General features: G+C 38.1%; 1 protein-coding gene across 3 annotated transcripts in view; it reads left to right on the forward strand.

The window, feature by feature from the left end:
• Positions 1-25640, forward strand: part of ranbp3b (RAN binding protein 3b) — a 36001-nt gene that overhangs the window by 7882 nt on the left and 2479 nt on the right. Inside the window, exons 3-16 of one of the 3 annotated variants that reach the window (XM_084410952.1) lie at positions 472-508; positions 4421-4507; positions 4651-4722; positions 8883-8948; positions 11964-12077; positions 16035-16135; positions 17867-17983; positions 18076-18164; positions 18256-18331; positions 18682-18778; positions 21236-21360; positions 23235-23355; positions 24442-24584; positions 25222-25432. In XM_084410952.1, coding sequence (XP_084267078.1) covers positions 472-508; positions 4421-4507; positions 4651-4722; positions 8883-8948; positions 11964-12077; positions 16035-16135; positions 17867-17983; positions 18076-18164; positions 18256-18331; positions 18682-18778; positions 21236-21360; positions 23235-23355; positions 24442-24584; positions 25222-25432 — 1456 coding nt within the window. The remainder of the gene's footprint in view (positions 1-471; positions 509-4420; positions 4508-4650; positions 4723-8882; positions 8949-11963; positions 12078-16034; positions 16136-17866; positions 17984-18075; positions 18165-18255; positions 18332-18681; positions 18779-21235; positions 21361-23234; positions 23356-24441; positions 24585-25221; positions 25433-25640) is intronic. The other 2 variants (XM_084410953.1, XM_084410954.1) reach the window with 2 other exon arrangements.

Below are 25640 nucleotides of genomic sequence, written 5' to 3' on the forward strand. Positions count from 1 at the left end.
TTCAATTTTTCCCAGAACGGCGCAGCTCTACCGTGACATTTTTGCAGTTGAACACACTTTCCATAATAACCCGAGGATGTTATGGTGGAATACACTTAGTGGGAAGTATTTAATTTAGCTTTGAGTTTTATTGCAATAACAAAATAGACATTTTTTTCAATAAACACTCGGGCGCGGCATGAAATTAGCATCTGGTACCTGCCAAATTTCAGCTTTGGCAAGTAAATTCACCTACTCATCTGGCCAGTTTGGCTGGTATTGAGATGAACTTCAGCTAATATCTGAGTAACACAGATACAAATCAGGCTTAAAGCATGATTTCCCCGAAGCATTTTAAGCAAATTCAACAAACTCAGCGTTTCAACGGGATGGTTCTGGCCCTTGGTTATTAAGATTGTGTTTTCCACTGTACAGTGTGTTTCTCTGTGATGTGTGTGATCAGATTAATTAATTATGTTTTGTCTGTTCCAGAGATCCGCAGATGGGTCGAGTGCAGAGGACGGAGACGGTGAGTTAAAGTTTTCGTGCAGATTCTAGTGATGCACCAAAATGAAAATCCTTGCTTGAAAAATTAACTTTAAACAAAATATTTTACATTTGGAACTTTTTTTTGGTAACCATTATTATGATGTGCAGAATGACAAGCACATTTGTGCCCTACAATATATTTCATGAGATGTTGGTTAGTCTTTTACTGCAATGAGTTATTTTAGTATCACGGAGATACTATTTTAGTTTTTATTAATATTTTTGGAAATTTTCTGGTTTCAACTTTAATTTTAAAGTTTTAGTAATTTTTTTTGCATATTTTTTTTAGGGCTGTGCGATTTAATTGCAATTGATTCTCGATTTCGGCTTCCAACGATTATGTAAACAAGATAGTCGAGGTAAAACGATTCCATCCAGCGCAACTTCTTTTCCTTCACAGCGGTTCGTTTTCATTTCTCCCTAAAAACCCAAACTTAACATCCAAATCAGTGTTGTAAAATGCAGTCTACTGTTGCTAAGCTGTGGGATGTGTTTGATATTAAACAACAGTGCTATTAAAAGTGCACTAAGCCACAAAAGAAACACTTTTCCCCAGGTGGCTTTCTGTGTGTGCTAGACGGAGCCGAACGCGGATACGCAAATGGGTTTCGGATGTGCGCCTGAACGCGTACACACAAAAATATCCAAATGCCTTTTTGGAGAGTATTCATGTAAACACACAGTGGCTTATGTCTTAAGCAAACAGAAAAGAAATGGGTGTGTAACAGTATATTGGATCCGTGCATTAAAAGTGACAGCTTAAAGCTTAAAGTGACAGCAGCCTAATAAATCTGCTGTCGTCTTTGTCATTAAAGTCTGCGTGAACCGGAAGTTGCAAACGACTTTTCTCCAGTGTTGTGACGCATTTCCAAGTGAAGCGGAATATTGAACAGAGGGCAGGGTTTTACTTTAGCGCTCCTCCTCTCCATCTCTCGCTCATAGCAGACTAACGGTTTGAGGGGAGTGGTTTAGCGTTTTCAACCCAAGCTGTCAAACTGATGTCATCAGAAAAGGAACGCCATTCCAGACCGGAAGTAACTTTTCAGATTTTGATTAAAGATTACCACGGCAAACCATTTTTTTATTAACTTGCACCACAAGACTAGTAATATGCGCTAACAAAGTAAATAGGGTCAATTTTGATTTCATGTCGACTTTAATAATAATCAATCAACAAATGACAAAGGAAAATCACTCACTGATCTTGACTGAATAACTTAAGTAGCTTTAATAAGGATTAATCTATATTTAATGTGTAACTTAGACTATGTAAGACTAGTTTTAGTTTTAGGCTATTATCTGAATAGCACTGTTAGTACATACTGGAAAATTTGTATTTTCGTTCTGTTCGGTTGTATTTATTTGTATGTTTTGTGTGTAATTAATTTCTTTGTTCTTTATTGTATCACTGACTGTTTTCTTTTCTTATATAATTATTTTGAGGACCAAAAAAAAAAAAAGTATTGGTAATTTTGAAATTTCCCTAAAATTTTAAATGACTCCTGTCATGAAATAAGACTTTGATCATATCGCCCTCCACTAATCGTGTTAAAAAATTGTGCTTTCAATATGAACCAAAAATAATTGTGATTATGATTGCTGCCATAATCGAGCAGCCATACATATGTTTTTGTTTTTTTGTTGAAAATGTCTATATAGTTTTTATTCATTTTTATTTCATTTTTATTTTTAGTTGTTTTAGCACATCAAGTTAAACTAAATGGATATAAGAAATCTTTCCATGGTAACTAGCTGCAATAAAATACGTTTTTATTGTACATTTCAGTTAACGTTCATTTTTAATTCAAGTAACGAAATAATATTTAATGGTTTTGATCTTTGTTTAAGTTAACTATAATAACCCTGATCTGCATTATTGTGTTGCACTCTTTTAAACCTGGATAATTTCACATCCAATCTGCTTCTTTTTTTTGTTGCTTTTGTCATAATCTTTTATTGAATCTGTGAAAGTTTCTGTACATTGTTTTTTTAGCCAATATTCGGCTTATTTTTAGTGGCTGAAATTGCAATGCATACTTTAAGTTTTTTTTTTGTGTGTGTGACTTTAATGGCACTATAATTTCAGTCTCCAAAAATATAATAAAATGCCATTTCTGTTATTCTGATGAAATAGAAAATACATCAAAAACATGAAACGTCCAACAGTTGATAACAGAAAACATAAGCAGCATGCACATGAAATGAATAAGGTTTTTAATATTTCATGTAAACACCGCCTGATGATGTTTTGCTGGAAAATAACTTGTATATGATATGTGATGGGATGCAGACAGTAAGACACTAACACAGTGTCTCATGAAATATATTGTAGGATGCAGATGTGCTTGTATCATCCAAACATCAGTATGGGAGTTATTTGGAGGTCATTGTCTGGAATATAAAGTCAATAATGCATTTAACAACTCTGACACTGATAATATGTTTTTCTATACAGCTTTTTATTTAAACTAGGGCGCTACTACAAGGTTACTCAACGTTACTATTCAACGTTATCGCGCCAACGCATGTGATTAATTCAAAATCCTTAACAAATAAATTAATGAAGCACAAAAATTTGCATCGTTAACGTAATTTATGCCACCAAATTAGATGATCTTTGGAGTCGGGGAGTTTATCGCACAGATCTACACGAGCATGCGCAAGATTTCGCTTCTTTGTTTTCGAGTAAACTCAAATTATCCATTAAGCGAAAGCATTAAAAAAAAATCTGTTCAAAACAGAGCTAATGTAAAGAAAACCAGGTTTATTACATCAGATATGGCAAAGAGAACAGTGACTCGCGTCCAGTTTTCAGTGAATTATTCATTCCAGTGTCTGTTTAGCTTTAAAACACGAGCTTTGTCATATTCTGTCATTGTTTCTGAAGAGCGTGAGCCGTCACACGCATCTCGCTGTGTGAAATACAGACTGAACAGAATGTCAAAACATCCCATCGCTGTATGACCAGATGATATGCAAACAACGTTTCTCGGCTGGACAAAGCAAGCCAGCGTCTCGCTAGTAAAGTTTTGATGGATGCGAATTGTAATCAAGGTAAAGACGGTTGCATTGACGTACAGGATCGTACAGTAAGCACGCGTGAGTCCGTTATTATTGATGCGCAGGCAATCCATGCATGTGTGCTTTCGAAGCACGGATCGCACATATGCACATTTCAGTACATTCACGTTGTTTCCACACACATTCAGGATAATGTTTTTTGTGTGTTGCTGTGTTTAATAATTCTGAATGGATCCCTGTACTGTAGTAGGTATATGGTGGTTGGTTTAGGTTTTATTGGCATCTCCATGTGGTCCTGTTTAGTATCACAAAGTGACATGTATAAAATGTAAACAAGCTCTGTAACACTGAATTCTGAAAAGTTTTGTTCCGTGTGTGTTTTGGTATGCATAAATGTATGAATTATATGGACTTCTTATATCATTTGGTTATTAGGTGTCCTTTTGGAGTCTCCCAAGTGTCTTTTTTTGGAAAGGCATAAGTTTACCTTGAAAAAAAAGCTTGCCGATTTTGTGAGATTCATCCTTCAATCTGATGTTTTACTTTGCTGGGTATAGCAAATGACAAAAAATAAATGCATTAAACAAGATAAGTGTATGCTTAATTTCACAATGAGTATGTGAATAATCACGATTAATCACTGGAAAGGGTGCGATTAATTGCGATTAAAATGGCAATTTATGAACAGAAAAAAATTTGTTTTAATTGTTTAAGTCTTACCAATTGAAAGTAGAAGTTATTACCAATTCTTAATAATAATAATAAATTAAATATTAATTTAAAATGAGAATTTTCGGTTCTCAGCACTGTGTACAGTGCTTCAATAGTTGTAGTTTCTGTTTGGTCTATTGATTTGAATTGTGTTCTTCAGATTCAGATCGGGATGATGTCGAATACTGTCCCCCAGTAAAAAGAGAGAGGACCTCGTCTTTGACCCAGTTCCCCCCGTCACATTCAGGTGAATCTACAACTTCACTGCAGTGGATCAACACTGTTCCCTTTGAACGAGTATTATTTGGCTGAATTTAACTGAGAGTTTTATGCTCCCATCTGATCCTCTCTTTCTTTCTTTCTTGCTTGCTCTCCCCCCTCCTTCTACAGTTCCCAAGAATAATATCTTTATGCCCTCAAGTTTATGCCAGTCTCCAACTGGTAATTCAGACTCTGAGCCAGGTAAGAGCCAGCCTTCTTTTCAGTCTTTTTCTAGAAACTATAAAGATTTGAATCTTAACACGGTTTCCGAACCAGCCACGATGTTACGGATGTCCAGCATCAAATAAGTGTTCTGATCACTGGTGGCTACATCAATGAGGACAGAAAAATTATGATATTTAATATGCAACAGTGGAGGAGGGCTTTGGACCAATGAGATTTTACAGTGGGAGGAGCTACTAATCAGGATGCAATATAAAATAGAACTCGAAACTGGCAAAACGTCTTGTTTTTGAGTGCATGTCTTCAGCTTCGTTCTGCGGCCATACATGGTCTTTGTCATGTTTGACAGTCTTAGGGTTTGTTTACACTGCACACATCCAATTTTCCAATTTGGTTTTCGCATTGTCATTTTTCACATGTGAATGTGGTTTGGATTGGGTTTGTAAGCATCAGGTTCCTTTTACATTTTTATTCAGACAAAAATATGTCAAACAATCAGATTTTGCTGCCCGTTTAAAAGCTGTATATTTTCTCTGGCCATACAATCAGATTTTCTCCATCTATTAATCGGATGCATTATTATGAAATTGTCTTGCAATCTTGTCTTGAGGCACTTTATATGTATTTAAAAAACACACAGGATGCATTGGTGCATAAGTAATTTTAGTATTACATTCAGGGTATGTTTACACGACAACGATGTACTTAAAACGGAAGTGTTTTTCCTATTTGTTTTTTTGGTGTGCGGACGACAACACTGTCGAAATGATCCCCGTTCACACGAATCCACGAAAATGATTAAAAGCGCTGTATTCTGCTGCCTGGCCAGTAGTTGGCGATGTCACTTTATAAAAAAACAAAACGCGTCTATAGACTAAACACGCATGATGTCACCATTTTCACAAATTCGTGTTTTTGGGGTTTACATGGAGACGTTTAACCGGTATCGTTTTGAAAAACTTGCACTTTGATTCACTTTGACTTGCAGTCAGATCGACGCATGTGCGGAGTTTGGGTGTGCTTTTAGATGGGCCTTTAAAACTTGACAAACAAATATCTTCGGTAATTGGATCTAGTTTCTATTAACTTTGTCTTTTGTCTAAAATTAAACACTTCATAACTGACAAAACACTAGAGATGGCTCTATCATGCTTTTATTGCTTCGCATTTAGACTACTGCAACTCATTGGATTGCGGTATTTCCAAGTCACAAATCGCTCGCCTTCAACTGGTCCAAAATGCTGCTGCAAGATTTAGGGTTGGGTACCGAGTTCGATACTTTTTAGGTACCGACCGAATTGCCTCGATACTATCGAGTATCGAAAAAATGACTTGTTGTTCGGTACCAGATTTCGATACCTAAGCGGTTAACTCGTCAACTGTCAGTGCTCAAACAAATACATATGAAATGCACAACGACACACCTAAAGTCGCTCACGCACATACACGCAAACTCTACACACATGAGACGCGCGCGCGCGCACATACTCAAACTCGTGCACATACTCAATGAGAGGCGAGCACACACACACAAACTCGCCGCGCACATACTCATGAGACGCACGCGCGCACACACACAAACTCGTGCACATACTCAATGAGAGGCGAGCACACACACACAAACTCGCCGCGCACATACTCATGAGACGCAAACACACACACACACACACACACACACACACACACACAATACCCTAAATATGTGGAAAATTCGATCAAAAGTGTGCCTACATTTCTCCAGGCTCGATGCCAACAGCGCGATGCAGTATTTGCGGTAAAATAATTGCTGCAAAGACCGGTACCACGACATATGATGAAGACCTTGACAGTGCACGGAGTGAACATAAGAGCAAAAAGTTGCTCTGTCTTCGACTTTGAGATAGATGAAGAGATAGCCTACCTTGTTGATCACTCTGACAGTGTTCATATTGCAATAATGACCTACTGAATGTATACTGCCGTTCAAAAATGTGTTGGTCAGTCAGAATTTTTTTTCAGTAAGGATGCATTGAAGTGATCAAAAATGACCTTAAAACATGTGTAATGTTACAAAAGATTTCTGTTTCAAATAAATGCTGTTGGTTTGAAATTTCTATTCATCAAAGAATCATGAAAAAATGTATCATAGTTTCCAAAAATATTAAGCAGCAAACTGTTTTCATATTTCTGAAGGATCATGTGACACTGAAGTAATGATTTAGAAAATTCAGCTTTGACATCACAGGAATAAATTACATTTTGAAATATATTCAAATAAGATTTTAAATTGTAATACTATTTCACACTGTTACAAGTTTTACTGTATTTTTGATCAAACAAATTCAGCTTTGGGTGAGCATGAGCTCTTTATAAAAAAAAAAAAGTGTTCCTTTGTGCACTGGCTAAAACCAAAGTTTTTCTGAGGTAATGTGTTATGTAATCTTGTTAAAATGGATTTCATAAAATTGGTATCGAAAAAAGTATCGTTAGGAACCGGTATCGAAATTGGCACCGGATCGAAAGATTTTGAACAATACCCAGCCCTAGCAAGATTTATTCGCAAAAGTCGTAAATATGATCACATCACTCCAATTCTAAGAGATCTTCACTGGCTGCTTATTCTAGTACCACACTCACGACTCAAACGTAGAGGGGATCGAGCGTTTTCTGTGGTTGGGCCCACGGTTATGGATCAACCTGGCCTTAGAGATTAGAGTTACCCTGGAAATCCAGAGTTCTCGTGAGAGCACAAGTTGAATTTGCTCAGCGAGTTTAATCTGGCGTCGAGTAATGATGCTCATTAAATATGCCCTATTTAAGGTTATCTGATATAGGCGGGCCAGAGGTGAGCTAAACAGAAGACGACAGCGCTGTGACGTCGAAGTCATTAGTAAACATTGCAAGATGGCTATGGATGAACACCAGTTGTTTGAAACGGCTACAATGAACGAGTTAGACTTGGCTTTTTATCTAAAAGAGGAACAGAAGACGCCGCTCGAATCGTTCCTTTGCAAGAAGGGCGTTTTTGCTGTTTTGCCGACCGGAAACGGCAAGAGTCTAATCTACCAGTTAGCTCCGCTGTTAGCTAAGCGATAAGTTGTTGTGATTGGTCGTAGTGTTATCCAATTGCGTGCAGTGAGATTTTCAAATGCATGCTTGGGGCCGCCCCTCGAGCTGGCCGATTTTCATTAGTCGATGCCAGACCATTAATCTTTCAGATTTAGGTCTGGATTTCCAGGCTAGATTAGAGTGGCATCTTCCCTCATAATTTTTAAGTCTCTTTTAAAAACGTAGCTATTTGTTTTCTCTGTATTTATTACACACATTTTTCTTAAATGTTTATATTATTATATTTGTGTGTATTAAAGTGTGTGTGTATATTTAGGATCTGTATTTAGTTGTGTTGTACAGCACTTTGGTCAGTCTTGTGTCTGTTTTAAATGTGCTTTATAAATTAATTAAACTTGAAACTTTGAAAACCGTTTCCAAAAGTTTATTTTCAGGCCCCCAAAACGCAATTGTTGCATAGTTGTTTAAAAAAAAAAATGTATAAATCTCATTTAAAACACATTTTCTAAGTGGCTTCAGATCTCTCATCCTCTAGATAAAGTGAGCTATGCAGAGTAATGTAAATAGAAGATGCTGTACATGCATCTAAAGACAGCTTTCTATTTTGGCCTCTATTAGAAAGAGCACAAACCCAGTCAAGCGCGCTAAACCCAAATGTGTTCCGGCTACTGTCAGGAATGTGCTAAATCAAGTCCAGAGGCCTGTGGAGGGGATTTAAGGTTTAACCGGAAGTGGTCAGAGTAATTTTGAGGCCATAGATATGAGGCACAGCTTGAAGGCATTAGAGATATAGAGACTCTGTGGCTGAGATTGCATTACTAGTGTATACAGTGTGGTATTGACTGCACTGTTTTGTAAAAATATGAAGCTGTATGCATCTAAAAGTGTTTAAACTTATTATTTTCCCTCCATTTCTGACAGAAACGTGTCAAACCTTTCTTTAACTAGTATAGCGTTGAGAGAGGATGAGTTGAATGCCATTCATGCGGCTTATTCTTTACTGGTGTGTTTGAGGCCACATACGAATTAACTTTTGAGTGTTTGTTTGTCTGAGAGATCTTATCTCGGCTTGCGTAAGGGATGTTTGCTTTAGTGTCTTACATGTTTATGCTTCTGTTTGTCTGTCTCAGAAGAGAAGCCTGTTGGGTTCAGGTTGAAACCCCCCACACTCATTCATGGCCAGGCCCCAAGCTCAGGTAAGATCAACTCATTCCTGCTTTGTTGCATGTGTGTGTGTGTGTGTAGCTACAGTAAAACATTCACATAAATATACTCTCCTGAGCAGGAAAGATTGGGGAAATTAGTCACAATGACTGTGAAGCTTCCTCTTTCAATCCTTTTTTTAAATGTCATCTTGTGCATTTAAAAGCTCCTCAAATAGATTTAAGTCCGTTTGCTTCAATGTTTCGCGCTTTTCATGAGATGTTGCTGAGAACAGGGGTGCAAACTAAGTTCCTGGAGGGCCACAGTCCTACGGTTTACTTCCAACCATGCTCCAACACACATGCCTGTAGTTTTCACATAAAGCCGGGTTCACACTGTACAATTTTGGCCGTCTGAGACTCATGCTGAGAATCCTAAAAGATTCCTCTGATCCTTGATCAGCTCAGAAACTGATGAGAATTGCAATTAGTGAGACAACAAGCCCCACCACACACATCGTCTTTGTTTGCTTTTGCTTTTCATTTTTCTTTTCAAGGCCCAGCCATGATCAAAATCAATGGTAGAGATTTGCCCCCTATACCCTCATTCACTGGTTCCTACATTACTCCACTAATATAGTCCACTTGAAGGATTGAATGAAAACGAGTGAGTGAATTCTTTTGCATAATTTGTGCTTGCTTTTTTAATAATTACTTGAAACTAGTGATGAAAAGATTTATTTTGAACTCTGTTATGGAAACTAGTATAATTAAACAATTTATTAATCGATTTATACCTGTATGATATTACGCTACAGCCACATTGGACCAGCAGTTTGTAAAATGGATCGATGGATGATTAAGCGGCGGCATTTTCTGGTCAGACGCGAACGCGTACATCGGTTGTACATTCGTTATTGCGGTGCGTTGTGGGATTAATGATGTCCACCATGGTTTCGGACACCACTACAAATGGCTGTCCCTTCAAAAAGTGCCCTATTTAAGGGTATAGGCGGGCGATTTCGGATACAGCCATTGTTTTTGTTTGCTAGCTACCATTTTAAATCCTGCATGTAACGCAGCTCTATGTCACTGAACGTGTCACGGATTGATGAAGTGAAACCCTGGATGAGTCTTCTTGCATGCAACCTTTTTAATACGTCTTGACTGCCGTACATTCTGACAGTAATGACAGCTGAGATCATGGATCATGTTCATTCAGTTCAACAGTCATAAAGGACTATTAAAATCGTACAGTGTGCATCCGGCTTAAGCCTGAATGGCTGGATCAGGTGCGTTTAATTAGGGTTGATGCTAAACACTGCAGGGCTATGGTGAGTTTTGCACCCCTGGCTTAGAAACACTATTTTAGCATTATATAGTATAGTATTTATTATTTTGAATGAGCCTTTTCTTCAAATTTTCGGTTTAATTTAATGTTGGTTGTAGCCATTTTACATGCGTTTTTCATTATTTCTTTTAGGGCTGTCACGATTCCTCGATTAAATTCGAGTTCTCGATTTAAAAAAACATCCTCGATTGCAGTAAAGTAACCGGCAAAATACCGTAAATGGCGAATTCCACGGACGAGAACCGCATTATTAGACCGTTTTCTAAGGCTGCACAAATGAAAACCATTTAAAAATCATACTATAACATCGTGCTATTGTGAAATCACAAAGGCTGCGATTCAATTAAGTGAATATATGCGCTTTAATTATTTCCATGCGTGCAGGTTACGTGTGTCTCAGAGTGGCTCCGTTCACAGTAAATTCTGATCCACGTGAACCATTATCATTTACATGCGTGGAGCGTCGCAAACTCCAACTCTGCACATGAGTTTTGGTTGCTTTTAACGTTCATCTGGGAACTCAATGTGCGCCATTATCATCAGATTTGTAAGGTAAACATACGCCGACACCGTAGGATAGATTTATTTTGAACTCTGTTATGGAAACTAGCATAATTAAACAATTTATTAATCAATTTATACCTGTATGATATTATGCTACAGCCACATTGGACCAGCAGTTTGTAAAATGTATCGTAAATGTGCACCATTTCATCAGATTTGTAAGGTAAATCATTTATAAACATACGCCGACACCGTAGGATACATAAATATCTTTCTAAATATGCGAACTGTTCATCACGATGTTTTGATGTCCACATATTCTTGTTCAAGAAATTACAAGTAGCTATAGCATTTCAATCATAAAGAAATGGCCAGATATTGAAAGATTAAGTAATTTGAATTAAATGTTGTTTGGCCAATATTAAACAATAATTTGATCATGCTGTAAAGTGTAACAACAACAATTGTTTACGCAATTACGCAAAGCGTTTACCCTGTAAAGTTGGGGCCCTCTGCAGGCATTTGTTATAATACAAAATGTACATAAGATGATTGGTTATATTATGTACATTATGTATTTTAACACTGTTGTTCTATAAAACCAAGTGTTTACTTGTTTTTAATACTTTATTTGAACCAAATTTTATTGCGTCATTGTATTTCAAGTCATTTTAAAGGTCCATTTTTATTACCACCCAAAAAATCATTAATCGTTAGTGACAGCCCTAGTTTTTATATATATATATATATTTCATTATATTTATATTTATATTTATTTTTCCCATTAGTTTAAATTTATTTTTATTTCAGTTTTACTCATTTTAGTACTTCAACTTAATTTACTTGCCAAGGCAACATTTCAAAAATGTTCATCTGGTATTTAATGTGTATTTTATTTCTGCTTTATTTCAGTTTCCAAAATGATTTCAAATAGTTGTAGTTGTCAGAGCAGATATCCTCGTTATCAGACATGTAGCGTAATCGTGCTTAGGCCACCCGAGTTCAAGTTCCAGCTTGTGGTTCTTTCGCGACCCCACTTCACTTCCGGTCCTCTCTCAAACCTCTATTTGAATACAAAAATAGTTTTAGTAATGTATAACAACACTAGCTGTTCCATTGCTAAAGACCTAATTAAGCCCTTTCCACTTGATCCTCAAACACTGGTGTGTGTTGTTGCCCTGCGGTGTTTGGTTTCTGATTCAATCCGTTAGTAGGTTGTTTTCCAGGCGTTCCCAGTCAGAAGCCCAAAGAACAGCAGCGCAGTGTTCTGAGACCAGCCGTTCTACAGGCTCCTCCGGCCAAGACCCTCACAGAACCCGTCAAGACCAGTATGTACAAATCCCATAATGCTCTCTGCTGGCTTTCAGAGCAACAGAATATGTGGAGGTCTCAGCCTGTTCTGGAATTTCAGGCTCATGTTGTGTTTAGAACGGATGTGTAAATCTAAGCCAGAGTGGCCTAGTTTTCCTGAAATCTGATTTTGTTGGATTTATTTTCTGGATTCCAGAAGATTTTGGGCTAATTTAATTATAATTGTCTTACACCGTGTCCTAACTACGCGCGATAAAAGGCGTCTTTTCCATGTTAATCCGAATTTTTGTCCTAACCATCCGCGATGGCGACACGCAACGATTCTATTGTAGAAACGGTTTCTATTTTTCTGCGACGTCGCGCTGGAACAACAAACACAAAGTGTGGCGATGATGCTGTTTATGTGCTTTATTTAATGTTAAAAGCATGTAATGTGACTTTGATTAACATTTAGTGCTCCAGCTTTGTAGCTATAAAAGCAACAATGGATAATTCACCTCAGATCTCGAAATTAAACAAATGGAAACAAGGACGTTCAAACTGTGAACAAACAAGTGTATTATTTGACAAAGATTGTTTTAGTAACTCGGTAGCCCATGTATTTTTAATAATGTTTAAATGGTGTAATATTTGTGAATTTGATTATGTAGCTACTTATCCATTTTCTAGCGAGTGCTGTCAAGATTACTCTCTGGTGCCGTGCACTCGCCGCGAGACTCCGCCCACACGCTGTTCTGATTGGCTGTGGGTTTTGATTTGATTTTGACGCGTCGCGTCTAGCGTGGACAGACAAATTATTTGTCGCTGGAATCTTATCGCATCGCGTCTGGTTAGGACACGGTGTAAAGCAGACATCTTCAAACAGCGCCCCCTGGCTTGGTTCCAACCGGACCGCGAGACAAAATGACAACCGTAGCACCATTTTACCATTTCTACAGTTTAAAGTGAACAACAGAGCTGTTCACACCGCAAGCGTTCAGGGCAGGTTATGGTAATAATCTATCAGTGTTATATCCTTTGTTTTTATTTAGAGCCAAGCCTTTTTTGTTCCGTGCGCGTTGCTTCTCTCTCCCGCTAAAGCGCCATATTAAAGGAATAGTTCACTTTAAAAAAGTTGTTTCAAACCTGTATGAATTGCTTTTTTCTGCTGAACACAAAGGAAGATATTTTGAAGTATGTCGGTGGCCAGACAGTTGATGGACCCCATTGACTTCCATATTAGGGGAAAAAAAAATTGAATATATGAAAGTCAGCATCGTGATTTTAATCTCTGCAACCAAAAACAATACGGGTCAATGATGTGATGGGTCTTTTTTTTTTTTGTCCAAAGGCCTTAATAATAATAATAAAAACAAATATATAACATCCAAAGTATGTAAGGTAGTACAACTTGATCTCTTTTACTGAATCCAAAAGGTTTTAATTATATTTTACTACATATAAAGGTATTTTAAAGATTTTGAAGTGTCAAAAGGTCATTTGGTAAAACCGATATAGTAAACATTTAAATGAAATAATATTGTTTTTAATAACTAAAGGAACTACAATAATACAAATATAAAGCAGAAGGCTCTTTTTTTTTTTTTTTACATTTCCCCTTTTCTCCTTTCCCTGTGCAATGTTTTACTTGAATATGTTGGAGTGTTTAGAGTAGTCCAATAAATGATTACATTTATGAGATCAGTGATCATTTTATTTAATATTTCTTCTGTGGTACACACTATATACTATCTCAACATCAATGTCAAATCAGTTTTTAACTTTCAAATCAGTGGGTAAACCGAATGACTTTTTTGGTGACACATTTTTTCCATCTTGTAAAAAATGGCAAAAAACAGTGTTAATTGATTGTACAAACCACAAAATCTTATTGTTAACACCTAGGTAAACTAAAAAATGGTTTCAAATATAGTTATATCTTCATTCTATTTTTTTACACTTTTAAAAACCTTATTCGTCAATGACCCATATATGTATTGAGAATAAGTCATGGCTGAAGGGCGTTGTTCGCGCAGTGCCTGCAACCCCTTCAGTCGTGACTTATTCACGATACAGCACTAGCCTCTAGCCTCTCGTACCTTATTGCTTTTATAAAACGGTTACCACACAATACAAATATTAAAGCCGAAAAATATGTATCTATGCAACTTTCATGAAGCAACATCACTAAAAGCCTTCCTTCCACTGGAAAAAATAGTCCCTGACCGTAAGCAGCAACAGAAGTTACATACATTATTTCGCCATTAGATGGCGGCAGAGTGAGTCAGTCAGTAGTGAAGACTTTTACATTGAAATGTCTTAAAGGGGTGGTATAATGCACTTTTCACAAGATGTAAAATAAGTCTTTGATGTCCCCAGAGTGTGTATGTGAAGTTTTAGCTCAAAATACCCCACAAATATTTTTATATAGCATGTTAAAATTGTCACTTTTTGAGGGTGAGCAAAAACGCACCGTTTTTGTGTCTGTCCCTTTAAATGCAAATGAGCTGCTGCTCCCGGCACAGGGGGCGGAGCTTCAATTACCTCCTCACACAGACATGCACTGAAAATTTCAAAAACTTTTAGCCTTTTATGTTCAAACCGGAGTCAGACAAAGATGGAGAGACACAAGAAGAAGTGACAACATGTAGACAACATTTCTGAATGGTTATTTGGTGAATTTATGTAGCTTATGTGTAGTTATCTTCTAGTCATTGATTAGCATATTCTGTCTTGATAATCTATAAATCGTGTTCCGGGGGCGGGGTTTATGTGATTTTTAGGGTTTGTTATGTCACTAACCCGGGGGGAAGCTTGTGTAGTCTCTACCAGCCGTTTGTTGTAGTCTTTAAAAAGCAATTACTTTAAAAGAAAATATCTCCCTTTGCTTTGAAATATGAGTGTCGTAACTTTGCAGATGTTGTTTATGCTCAAACAGCAACATTACACACTAACTAAAAATAGAAAAGTGAAATCATAATCAGCCACCCCTTTATACAGTTGCAAGACGCAACTGACAGATGACTAGGGCACGGGAAAACCCCTTAACTGTTAAAAGGACAAGATATCGCAGCGGACACTCAAACTGATTTTTTTATTATGAATATAGGTATATGTATGTATTATATATGTATATGTATATGTATGTGTATATATATTTAAAGGTATTCAGTTTTTTAACGACACACTCAAAATTAAAAAAAAGATTGCCCGGAGCTTTGCTGGAAGGAAATATAGAGACTGGACCTCTTGGAACTTTAAGTGAATAGCCCTGATTTAAAGCATCTTTAATCAGTTTATATAGTTAAATAGCTAAAGCTGTTTGTATGAGGTAATCATTCCTCATATTCACAAGGCCCGTTTTAAGTTAGGAGCTATAAACAAGCATGTATACAACTAAGCTATAATCAGTTTACTGAAGACTGGTTGGTGCCACTTCTAGGTGATTACTTATTCAAATTAATAAATGATGATTTATATATTTAAATAATCGATCTCTAATCCAAAATTGAATGCTAAATAAATAAAATCGACGTATACTGAAGCCCCCCCCCCCCTTCAAATATTGTGCTGGACAACTGGGGACTTTTGAATCAACAACTGTTAAAGACGGATATATTAGACTGAAAAATGAATTAATTATCGGCTTAAAGTTGTCCTGGCTGGACCATTTAACTTGAGTAGTTTTTCCTCCTTGTATGACTTCCAAAAGCTAAAGACGACCTTGTCAACAGAAAATAAACTATTGTTTTTAGTGAATGTTGTGGTTATTTTTCAGCTGTTTTATTTTATTTTATATATATATTGTCGTTAAGTTATACTATGTATGTATCAGCATTAAATCGGCCATCAGTCACCATGCTATTTAGATACATGGTCGACTAGTTGGCGTATCGGATGACCATTAGTGTTCATGACTCTTTTAGCTCTGGAAATGTGTGTTGAGAGTGTGATGCTGTTAGTTTGACGTTTTTTATTTTATTTTTCACTCGCAGACTCCAGCTGTGGAACAAATGGAGTGGGGAAGTTTGGAGATTCATCATCAGAAAACCGATCCGTTTTCCTGAACAACACAGAGAGCTCAGACAAATCACCGGTGAGGACATACAGCACAAACATCTGAGATGGAAACGCTTGATTAATGAATCGATTGCATTCTGTTTAGAGCATCTCGTAAATATCTCCGTCACCTGTAATCATTGATCATCGTTGAGATGACCTGGGTGTGTAGTAATGACTAATAGATAGTTGTTTGGAAATTACATTAGGCTCTAGTTGCAGTCTTATCTAGTTGCATTTTCATTCTAGAGTGAATCTTCTTAGTTTTAAGCAGCAGTAATGTTACATAATTGTGGTGAACTGTGACATTTGGATGCGTTTAAAAACTGCTTTTTCATATCAAAACTCTTTCTGACCACATTATCGGTTTCCAAAATGTTCTCGTCCACAATAAAACTTTGTAAAATGCTAATATCGTCTTACTAATATACTTATTTTATTTTTATTTATGTCTATGGCTACAATGAGCAACACTTCAAAAACATGTTGTCTTCACCGAGCGCTTGCACAGATACACACGTTGATCCACTGATAGACGCCTGCTTTCAAACGCTCTGTGAAGACATGTTTTTGAAGCGTTGATTATTGAACGCTATGGCCAATCAGAGACATGTATGTTGAGCGAGTGAACGCTATGGCCAATCAGAGACATATATGTTGAGCGAGTGAACACAATGGCCAATCAGAGACATATATGTTGAGCGAGTGAACACAATGGCCAGAGACATATATGTTGAGCGAGAGAACACAATGGCCAATCAGAGACATATATGTTGAGCGTGTGAACACAATGGCCAATCAGAGACACATATGTTGAGCGAGTGAACACAATGGCCAATCAGAGACACATATGTTGAGCGAGTGAACACTTTGGCCAATCAGAGACATATATGTTGAGCGAGTGACCACAATGGCCAATCAGAGACACATATGTTGAGCGAGTGAACACTTTGGCCAATCAGAGACATATATGTTGAGCGTGTGAACACTATGGCCAATCAGAGACATGTATGTTGAGCGACTGAACACAATGGCCAATCAGAGACATATATGTTGAGCGTGTGAACACTATGGCCAATTAGAGACATATATGTTGAGCGAGTGACCACAATGGCCAATCAGAGACATATGTTGAGCGAGTGAACACAATGGCCAATCAGAGACATATATGTTGAGCGAGTGAACACTTTGGCCAATCAGAGACATATGTTGAGCGTGTGAACACAATGGCCAATCAGAGACATATGTTGAGCGAGTGAACACTATGGCCAATTAGAGACATATATGTTGAGCGAGTGAACAATGGCCAATCAGAGACATTTATGTTGAGCGAGTGAACACAATGGCCAATCAGAGACATATGTTGAGCGTGTGAACACAATGGCCAATCAGAGACATATGTTGAGCGTGTGAACACAATGGCCAATCAGAGGTGTTTAAGAATCCGTTCAACAGCACTCAAAATGCTAGAGGGCAATGCTGGTATCGTCACATTTATAAAATGTCAGTACCGAAGTCTGTAATTTTGACGTTAGTGTAGATGTTGTCTAAGATTTGTGTAATTTGAATGATGAAATGTGTGTACTAGTCAGGTGCCACGATGTGCCTTAACCGTGGAGAAATGGTGCCCAATTATTATTTTTTTGATTGATGCGGCATAAAAAATTGCTTTAATATGAGACCCTGCAGAACAAGGCTTCAATATTCACATCTAAAAACGTTGCGAAAACCTTGTCGCCGGATCTGCATTAATTGTATTTCTTTGCAGAAGCGGGAGAAGGAAGGAGAAGAAAATGGAGGACAGAAAGACGACAGCAGTCAGAAGAAGGACTGCCCGGTGGACTCGTCGTTCGTGTTCGGGCAGAATATCAAAGAGCGAGCGAAGGTCAGCGCTGACTGCAAAGTGGCACCGTACAAGTTTTCTCGGGAGTGTTTGTGTTTATGCTCAAATTCTCTTTCTGTGTTTTTATTGAACAGTTGGATGAAAACAGCACGTCCAGTGACTCCACACAAGATTCTCAGTCTGGCGGCACCAATTATTTCTTACAGTACATGGGCAGCGCTAGGTAACCGATTCAATAGACCTCTCTAAATCCAACTGCTGTTCGCTCTCTGGCACCTGGAACTATGTCTTGTAAATCTGCTTCTGTTTTACAGCTCCCACAATGCCGCAAACAGCTCGGATAAAGGCTCCAAGTTCGTTTTTGGCCAGAACATGTCTGAGAGAGTACTAGTGAGTGGATCTGAACCACAGACACATTTTTCTCTCACCTGTTTAAAAAAGAAAAGAAAATGTATACAGACTAATCACCTCTTACATGTAGTATTTGAAGGAGTAGCTCAAAAATAAACCCAAAAACCCAATTCACCCAAAAATAGTCCAAGCTGCTCTTTTCCATACAATGAAAGTAGGAGGTGACTCCACAAAAAGCACCATAACAGAACAGATGATAACCTATTCGGTTAAACTATTTCTTCAAATATTTGAGCAAACGCCAGTTAAAATACAGTAAATTAAATTAATTGTTTTGGAAATGTCAGAGGTGTTTAAATATAGTTGTGTGTGTGTGTGAACTCTTCCAGAGTCCCCCAACAGGAGGCGAGGCGCCAACAGAGGCCAGTAAAGACTGTTCGGCTCCAGCGTCCGAGCCGTCATCACAAGAGGCCACACCTGAGAAAAGTAGGTTACATTTCACACAGCATCAACTGTAAACACACACACACACACACACACACACACACACACACACACACACACATACATACATACATACACACATATAATTGTAATATATTGTGTATATATATTTTATATTAGGCAAGGCAAGTTTATTTGTATAGCACATTACATGTATAGCACTATGGCAATTCAAAGTGCTTTACACAGAAAGGAATTAAAATGATCACAAAATGTGATTCAAGGAAAATTAAAACAGTTATAAAAGGAGTTAAAAGAGAAAACACCGGTGTATCATATTTTTCACAACTCCCAGTTTTACTCTGAGGTTTACCCATGGTGATTACACTGTGTCTGTGTCATATTATATGATTTGTTTTATAAAGTATTTAATTTAAATAATGTTCATATGCGTTTGTAGTCGATCGGATCACAAGTGGACGAAGTTAAATCCAGGTGTAAACGGGGTGTAAAATGTTTTGAGCTTGTCCACTTTCAAGCAATCCAGAGGTTTTGCAAACCAGATTGCTTAACCAGTGTTCGAACAGCCAAAAAAAAGACTCTCCGTCTTCTGACCTAATGCGTAAACATTATGGGAAGCGCGCTAACCAAGATGGGGTTTAAACTTTGTCGGCTAAAGACCCAAGTTTGGTTTGAAGATGAAAAACGTACCAAGCACAATGTTCTCTCATCATTCCTGATTTCTAACACACACACTCGGCTGGTCTTGCGGCTGTCAGAGCAGAAACTAAAGCTAATGCTCTCCGTGTGTTTTTTTTTTTTTCGTTGTCTCCGGGCGCGTTCATGTAAATTGCGTGAGCTTATTTCGCCCATTAGATCGAAAGATCTGAAAAAACCCATACGTTTACCCGTCCATAGACCCTTCCCTTGAAGAAATCAGGACAGAAGTGGCTGAAAGTGGACAAAAGAGACGGATTAAAACACCAGGTGTAAACGAGGAAGTGTCTCCCTCTTCTACTTGTGATCCGATTGACCAAAATGCATCTTAATACCAGCTGTAAACGGGGCCTTTGATCTGATTGTCTGTGAATATTTGGTGCCTAGTGTGTCATTTTGTTTTCAGTGAGAATAAACTAAAGACTCAATTATGAAAACTTGTCATATCTGAGTACATGTATCTTGACATTGGTCATCCCTAGGGATGCACCTATACGGATACCAGTACTCGGGTTTCGGTCCGATACTGTGCTCATGTACTCGTACTCGGAAAACTACCCCAATGCAACCGCACCCGATACCACTTTAAGGGGCCGTTCACATATCGCGTCTAAAAACGTGATTTCTCCTCCTTTCCACAAGTGCTTGCGCTCCCGTCTGTCTGGCTATGTCGAAACCATGAGCATAGATGCAGAACTATTATGAGTGAAGAAATAATGAATTTGCATGCGCAAAAAACGCGATATGTGAACGGCCCCTTATGGCAACGTGACATTAGCCCTGATTTAGATATAAAGATCGTTTTTTTCCCCAAACATCAACACTGCTTTCATCAAAAAGAACCTGCCTCTCACCGAGAAAGGCTTAGTCTGTAGTACTGTACTAACATGTGATAACATAATTTCAGTTGTTCTTCAGTTACATTTATGTGAAATGGGCAGCAGTGCCATGTTTGTTTAGGAAAACACCAAGTTGAATGTTAAAATGTCAGCAACAGCATCAGTTGTATATTTACTGTGTTACAGTCAGAAAGTGAAAAACATCTGATGAAAATAGAACATTGTTAGAAGAACTGTAATGGTATTATTAAGTACTCATGTTGGTATCTTGGTACCCAAATGTAAGTACTTGTACTTGGTCTGAAAAAAAGTGGTATCACAGGGTATCCGCGGGGTCTTGAAAAGTATTAAAAGGTGATAAATCAATTTTGGGAAAATTAAGACCCTTAAAAAGTATTGAAAAGTCTTATCACGGCTTTATAAAGTCTTACATTTTGAAAGTATTTTTTCTGAATTAGCTGTCCAACAGTTTGAATCCCAAAAACATTGTAAAAGTGTGTGAATTTAGTCTTTTTTTTTTAAACGAACAGGTACATAAAAAACTTGGCTATTGTGGGTGCGTTCGTAAATTGCCTCTGAGAGCACCAGAGCGGGCAGGCGGGCGGAAGTTCAAAAGCACAATCAATGTACGCTCTGGCGGTCCCAGTGCGTATTACGTATTACGTAGTGCGTATAGTCTTTATCACAAACTAAAACTGTTAAGTTAAAAGTATCACTGATGTAAATGGTTACAGCTTGAAGTGGCGTCAGTGCATCCCTAGTCATCCCAGAATCACACTATATTGTTGGCTGTTTGAATATTAAATTAGTTTTGTGACTGGGTTGCTCTAGCATTGTTGTCATGCCCTAATTAATAGCTAAGCCTTCCCCATAGTAAGCAGATCTGCTGAAGTTATGCTACGCTCAGTTCATCCTGATGTGTCTCTCTCTGTGCACATGTCAGATCACAGTGTAACAGAGTCTCTAGAAGAGTCGGCAGCCGCGTACACCAAAGCCACTGCCAAGAAGTGCATTCTGGAGAAGGTGGAGGTCCGTACAGGAGAGGAGGCGGAGAGCAACGTTTTACAGGTGAGACGATGTTCGGCGTAGCAGTCAAAGAGTCGCCTCAGGAAAACTGTTGGCATTTAGTCCACAATTTAAAGAATGTTGTCAACAACATCTGTTGCAGCTTTCAGTTACAACAGAAGATAATCTCAGCTCGTCGTCCAGGCGGTAGAAAGCTCGCATTTCTCATCAGCAGATGAACTTCTGGTTATGTGATTTCAGCATTGCTGAGTTGTGTGATGTGAATACTTTACGAATAGTTACTTCACATTGAAGTTACAGGGTTTTGTGGCTTTAAATTGTCAAGTGTTTCAAAATTGGGGATAACATTACATGTACATGTCTCATGTTAACCTGTCAGAAGTGTTTCTCTTTTTCTCTTCTTCTAAAAAAAACATACTTGGAATGGAAGTGAATGGGGTCAATTTGTAAACACAAAACTGTTTCAGTAGGACAGTCATATGACATAAATGCATTGATTTTAGTGTGGAAAAAACTGTTTTGTGTAAAGTTTTATCCAATTTTACAATGTTGTTGCCATGATGAGAACTGGAAAAAGGATGTAAACATCTTTACGTAAACAAGTTTTTACTGAATATTTAATATTAAAGGGTTAGTTCACCCAAAAATGAAAATTCTGTCAGTAATTACTCACCCTCATGTTGTTCCAACCGCGTAAGACCTTCGTTCATCTTCGGAACACAAATTAAGATATTTTTGATGAAATCTGAGCCATGTTTCACTCCTCCATAGGCTTCCAGTGTGACCGAAACTTGATGGCCCAGAAAAGTTATTAAAGAGATCGTTAATATAGTCCAAGTGACTCCAGTGGCTCAATCTTAAGTATATCAAGCGACGAGAATACTTTTTGTGCGCAAAAACAAACAAAAATAACGACTTTATTCCACTATTCATTTCCTTCTCTCTGGACCTCTAGTTGGTTTGCGTAGTGTTTTTGCGCAGCGCGTCTGTGTTACACGTCACCACGTAGGCTCACTATTGGCCGACGCCGGTCATGTGTGTGTTGCGTGATGACGTGCAACACAGACGCGCAGCGCAAAAACACTAAGAGGCCCAGAGAGAAGGAAATGAAAAGTGGAATAAAGTCGTTATTTTTGTTTGTTTTTGTGCACAAAAAGTATTCTCGTCGCATGATAAACTTAATGTAGTGCCACTGTAGTTACTTGGACTATTTTAACGATGTTTTAATAACTATTCTGGGCCGGTGAGTTTCGGTCACACTGGAAGCCTATGGAGGAGTCAAAATTCTGTCAGATTTCATCAAAAATATCTTAATTTGTGTTCCGAAGATGAACGAAAGACTTACATGGTTGGAACAACATGAGGGTGAGTAATTACTGACAGAATTTTCATTTTTGGGTGAACTAACCCTTTAAGGGCTTCACATATTGACATAAATCCTACCATTTACTTTTAAGTGTCTTGGTGCTATTTATTTTTTCTTTGCTGTAACCTTTTTCATAAAGAAAAGGAGAAAATCTGTTTATTTTTGTGATATTGAAATATTAAATTTTTATTGCCAGAATTTAGGACTTAAATTATTGTTTGTGTTAATCAATATAATGCCAAATGAGCTTAACTTGTACTTAACTTTCTGATTATACTTTCAAAACGGAGTATTTTAACTTTCATTCTGGTGCACTGCAGTGTCTTGCCCCATAGACTGCCATTGTAAGTGCATGACTGTAAACTTATTTTCTTGTTTTTACAGAGACAAGTCTGAACTATTTTCTGTGGTAATTGACAGCAAGTTTCATAGAACTCGAGTTGTATTGACCTGAAACATTCCTTTAATCATTGCAGGCTAGAGTCTTTTTCCTCTCAGTAATAAGATGACCTGGTGATAATGAGCTGATTTGTGTCCCGTCTCTCCACAGATGCAGTGCAAGTTGTTTGTGTTCGATAAGCCAGCTCAGTCGTGGGTGGAACGAGGCCGCGGTCTGCTCAGACTGAACGACATGGCGTCCACCGATGACGGCTCGTTACAGTCCAGATTAGGTAAGAGCGCCGTCCAGCCGGTCACGTGTCTTCAGAGCATACACTGTGAAAAAAAGACGACGCCCCCTTCACTCTCTTCCATTGGTGAATAGTGAAGCTGTCAAAGTCCTAATATGGCGCGGACATCTTGCGCAGATTTTGGGACCTGATTCTGCACAGTAGTGAACGTGAAGTGGAGCCGCAATATCAAGGTCCCGCAGAAACCATTAATACAGTTTATTGCGGTACAACTCATTATGTCAGTGTGACATTAACAGTTATGGACATGTAGAAATTAAAGTACAAGCTCCAATCTCCAGTCTGTTGGTGCCTGAGTGACCACTTCGTTTAGAGAAGCTGTCAATCATGACGTTAGTATCAAATAACTAAGACGAAACTTTTTTTTTTTTAACTAACACTTAGATCAGCGTGATAAAAATGATCTAAAATGACAGAAAACATCTTTGAAAAAAATTTATTCGAAGTGTAATTAGATTTTTTGGTTGTTGTTTCCGTCGCATCCCATTAGACTTCATGGGGAGGACTAGCCTGGAAATCCAGAACCAAATCTGAAAGATAAATGGTCTGGCATCGACTAATGAAGATCGGCCAGCTCGAGGGGCGGCACCAAGCATGCATTTGAAAATCTCACTGCACGCAATTGGATAACACTACGACCAATCACAATAAACCCCATACGCTTAGCTAACAGCGGAGCTAACTGGCAGATTAGACTCTTGCCGTATCCGGTCGGCAAAACAGCAAAAACGCCCTTCTTGCAAAGGAAGGATTCGAGCGGCGTCTTCTGTTCCTCTTTTAGATAAAAAGCCAAGTCTAACTCGTTCATTGTAGCCGTTTCAAACAACTGGTGTTCATCCATAGCCATCTTGCAATGTTTACTAATGACTTCGACGTCACAGCGCTGTCGTCTTCTGTTTAGCTCGCCTCTGGCTCCGCCTATATCAGATAACCCGATGTGATTGGTGCAGCTCGGATACAAGGGCATATTTAATGAGCATCATTACTCTTCAGTTTTCAGCACTTGTGTGGCACACTCGCTTCAGAGTGGTCTTCATCTTTCTCTGTCTGTCTCCGTCTGTCTCGCAGTGATGCGTACGCAGGGCAGTCTGCGATTGATTCTCAACACGAAGCTTTGGCCTCAGATGCAGGTGGATAAAGCCAGTGAGAAAAGCGTTCGCATCACAGCCATGGACACTGAGGACCAGGGAGTCAAGGTCTTCCTCATATCGGTATGATGGACACCTCCATAACGCTTCACACAAGAAGGGGATTGGTATTTAGTTGTATTTATCAGTGAATTAATGCAAAGGTAACATGCATAACTTGTTTGAAAATTTTCTTTTTGGTATCAGGTTTTCTAGTCAATTTAATCAATTATTTATCTTCATAAAATGCATTTATTTTAGTTACATTTTTTATTTATTTTTTTATTAAAATGTATTGTTACATTTATTTTAATTTATATAAAAAAAAGGAATTTCTTACTTTTTAATTAATTATCTTATTTTAAATGAATGCATTTTAATTTATTACTAATAAAAAAAAAATTATATTAAGTTTTTTTTTTTTTTTTTTTTTGATTGTGTGTCATGAATAAAGCCCATTTATTTATAAGTCAATGAAATCAAGTGATAGATATTTGTAGGAGGATATATAAGAGAATCTAAATTGTATGGGCTAGTTATTCTCAGCTTTAAGATATTGCATCTACTAGAAATTGTTTGTGTGTGTGTGTGTGTGTGCACTGCAGTCTATAAAATACTTTTTCCATTAATCATTCAGTCAGTGACTGGGAAAGTCCTGCAAATGTTGTTTTTGGGAACCCTGCATGAACATTCACAGTTCGTCTGTGATGCGTGTCCTCAGGCGAGCTCTAAAGATGCGGGTCAGCTGGCCGCCGCTCTACATCACCGGATCCTGGCCCTCCGGAGTCGTGTGGAGCCGGACACTGAGAGCACCCCCGCCCCGGCAGAACCGGAGATCCCACAGTCAAACGAAGACGACAGCGACGACGACGAACCCACCAACAACAGCAGCGGCGCCAACTCCACCGGCACGGGGAACTCCACCAGCAGCGGTACGCCTGGATTTCATCTGAACGAATGAAGCATGATGTTTCTGCAAAGTATATGCTCATACTTTAAAATATTTAGGAGTGCATAAAGACCTTTAGGGGTGCAATAATTTATTTGAGAACAGAAAGTACAGTAGGTTTTTTAAAACTTTTGCTTCAAATTGTATAAAAAAAAAACAGTTCTGCATATTACGGGACTTTTAATTATAAA

This window comes from Rutilus rutilus (assembly GCF_951802725.1).
Source record: "Rutilus rutilus genome assembly, chromosome: 6".
Classification (NCBI taxonomy): Eukaryota; Metazoa; Chordata; class Actinopteri; order Cypriniformes; family Leuciscidae; genus Rutilus; species Rutilus rutilus.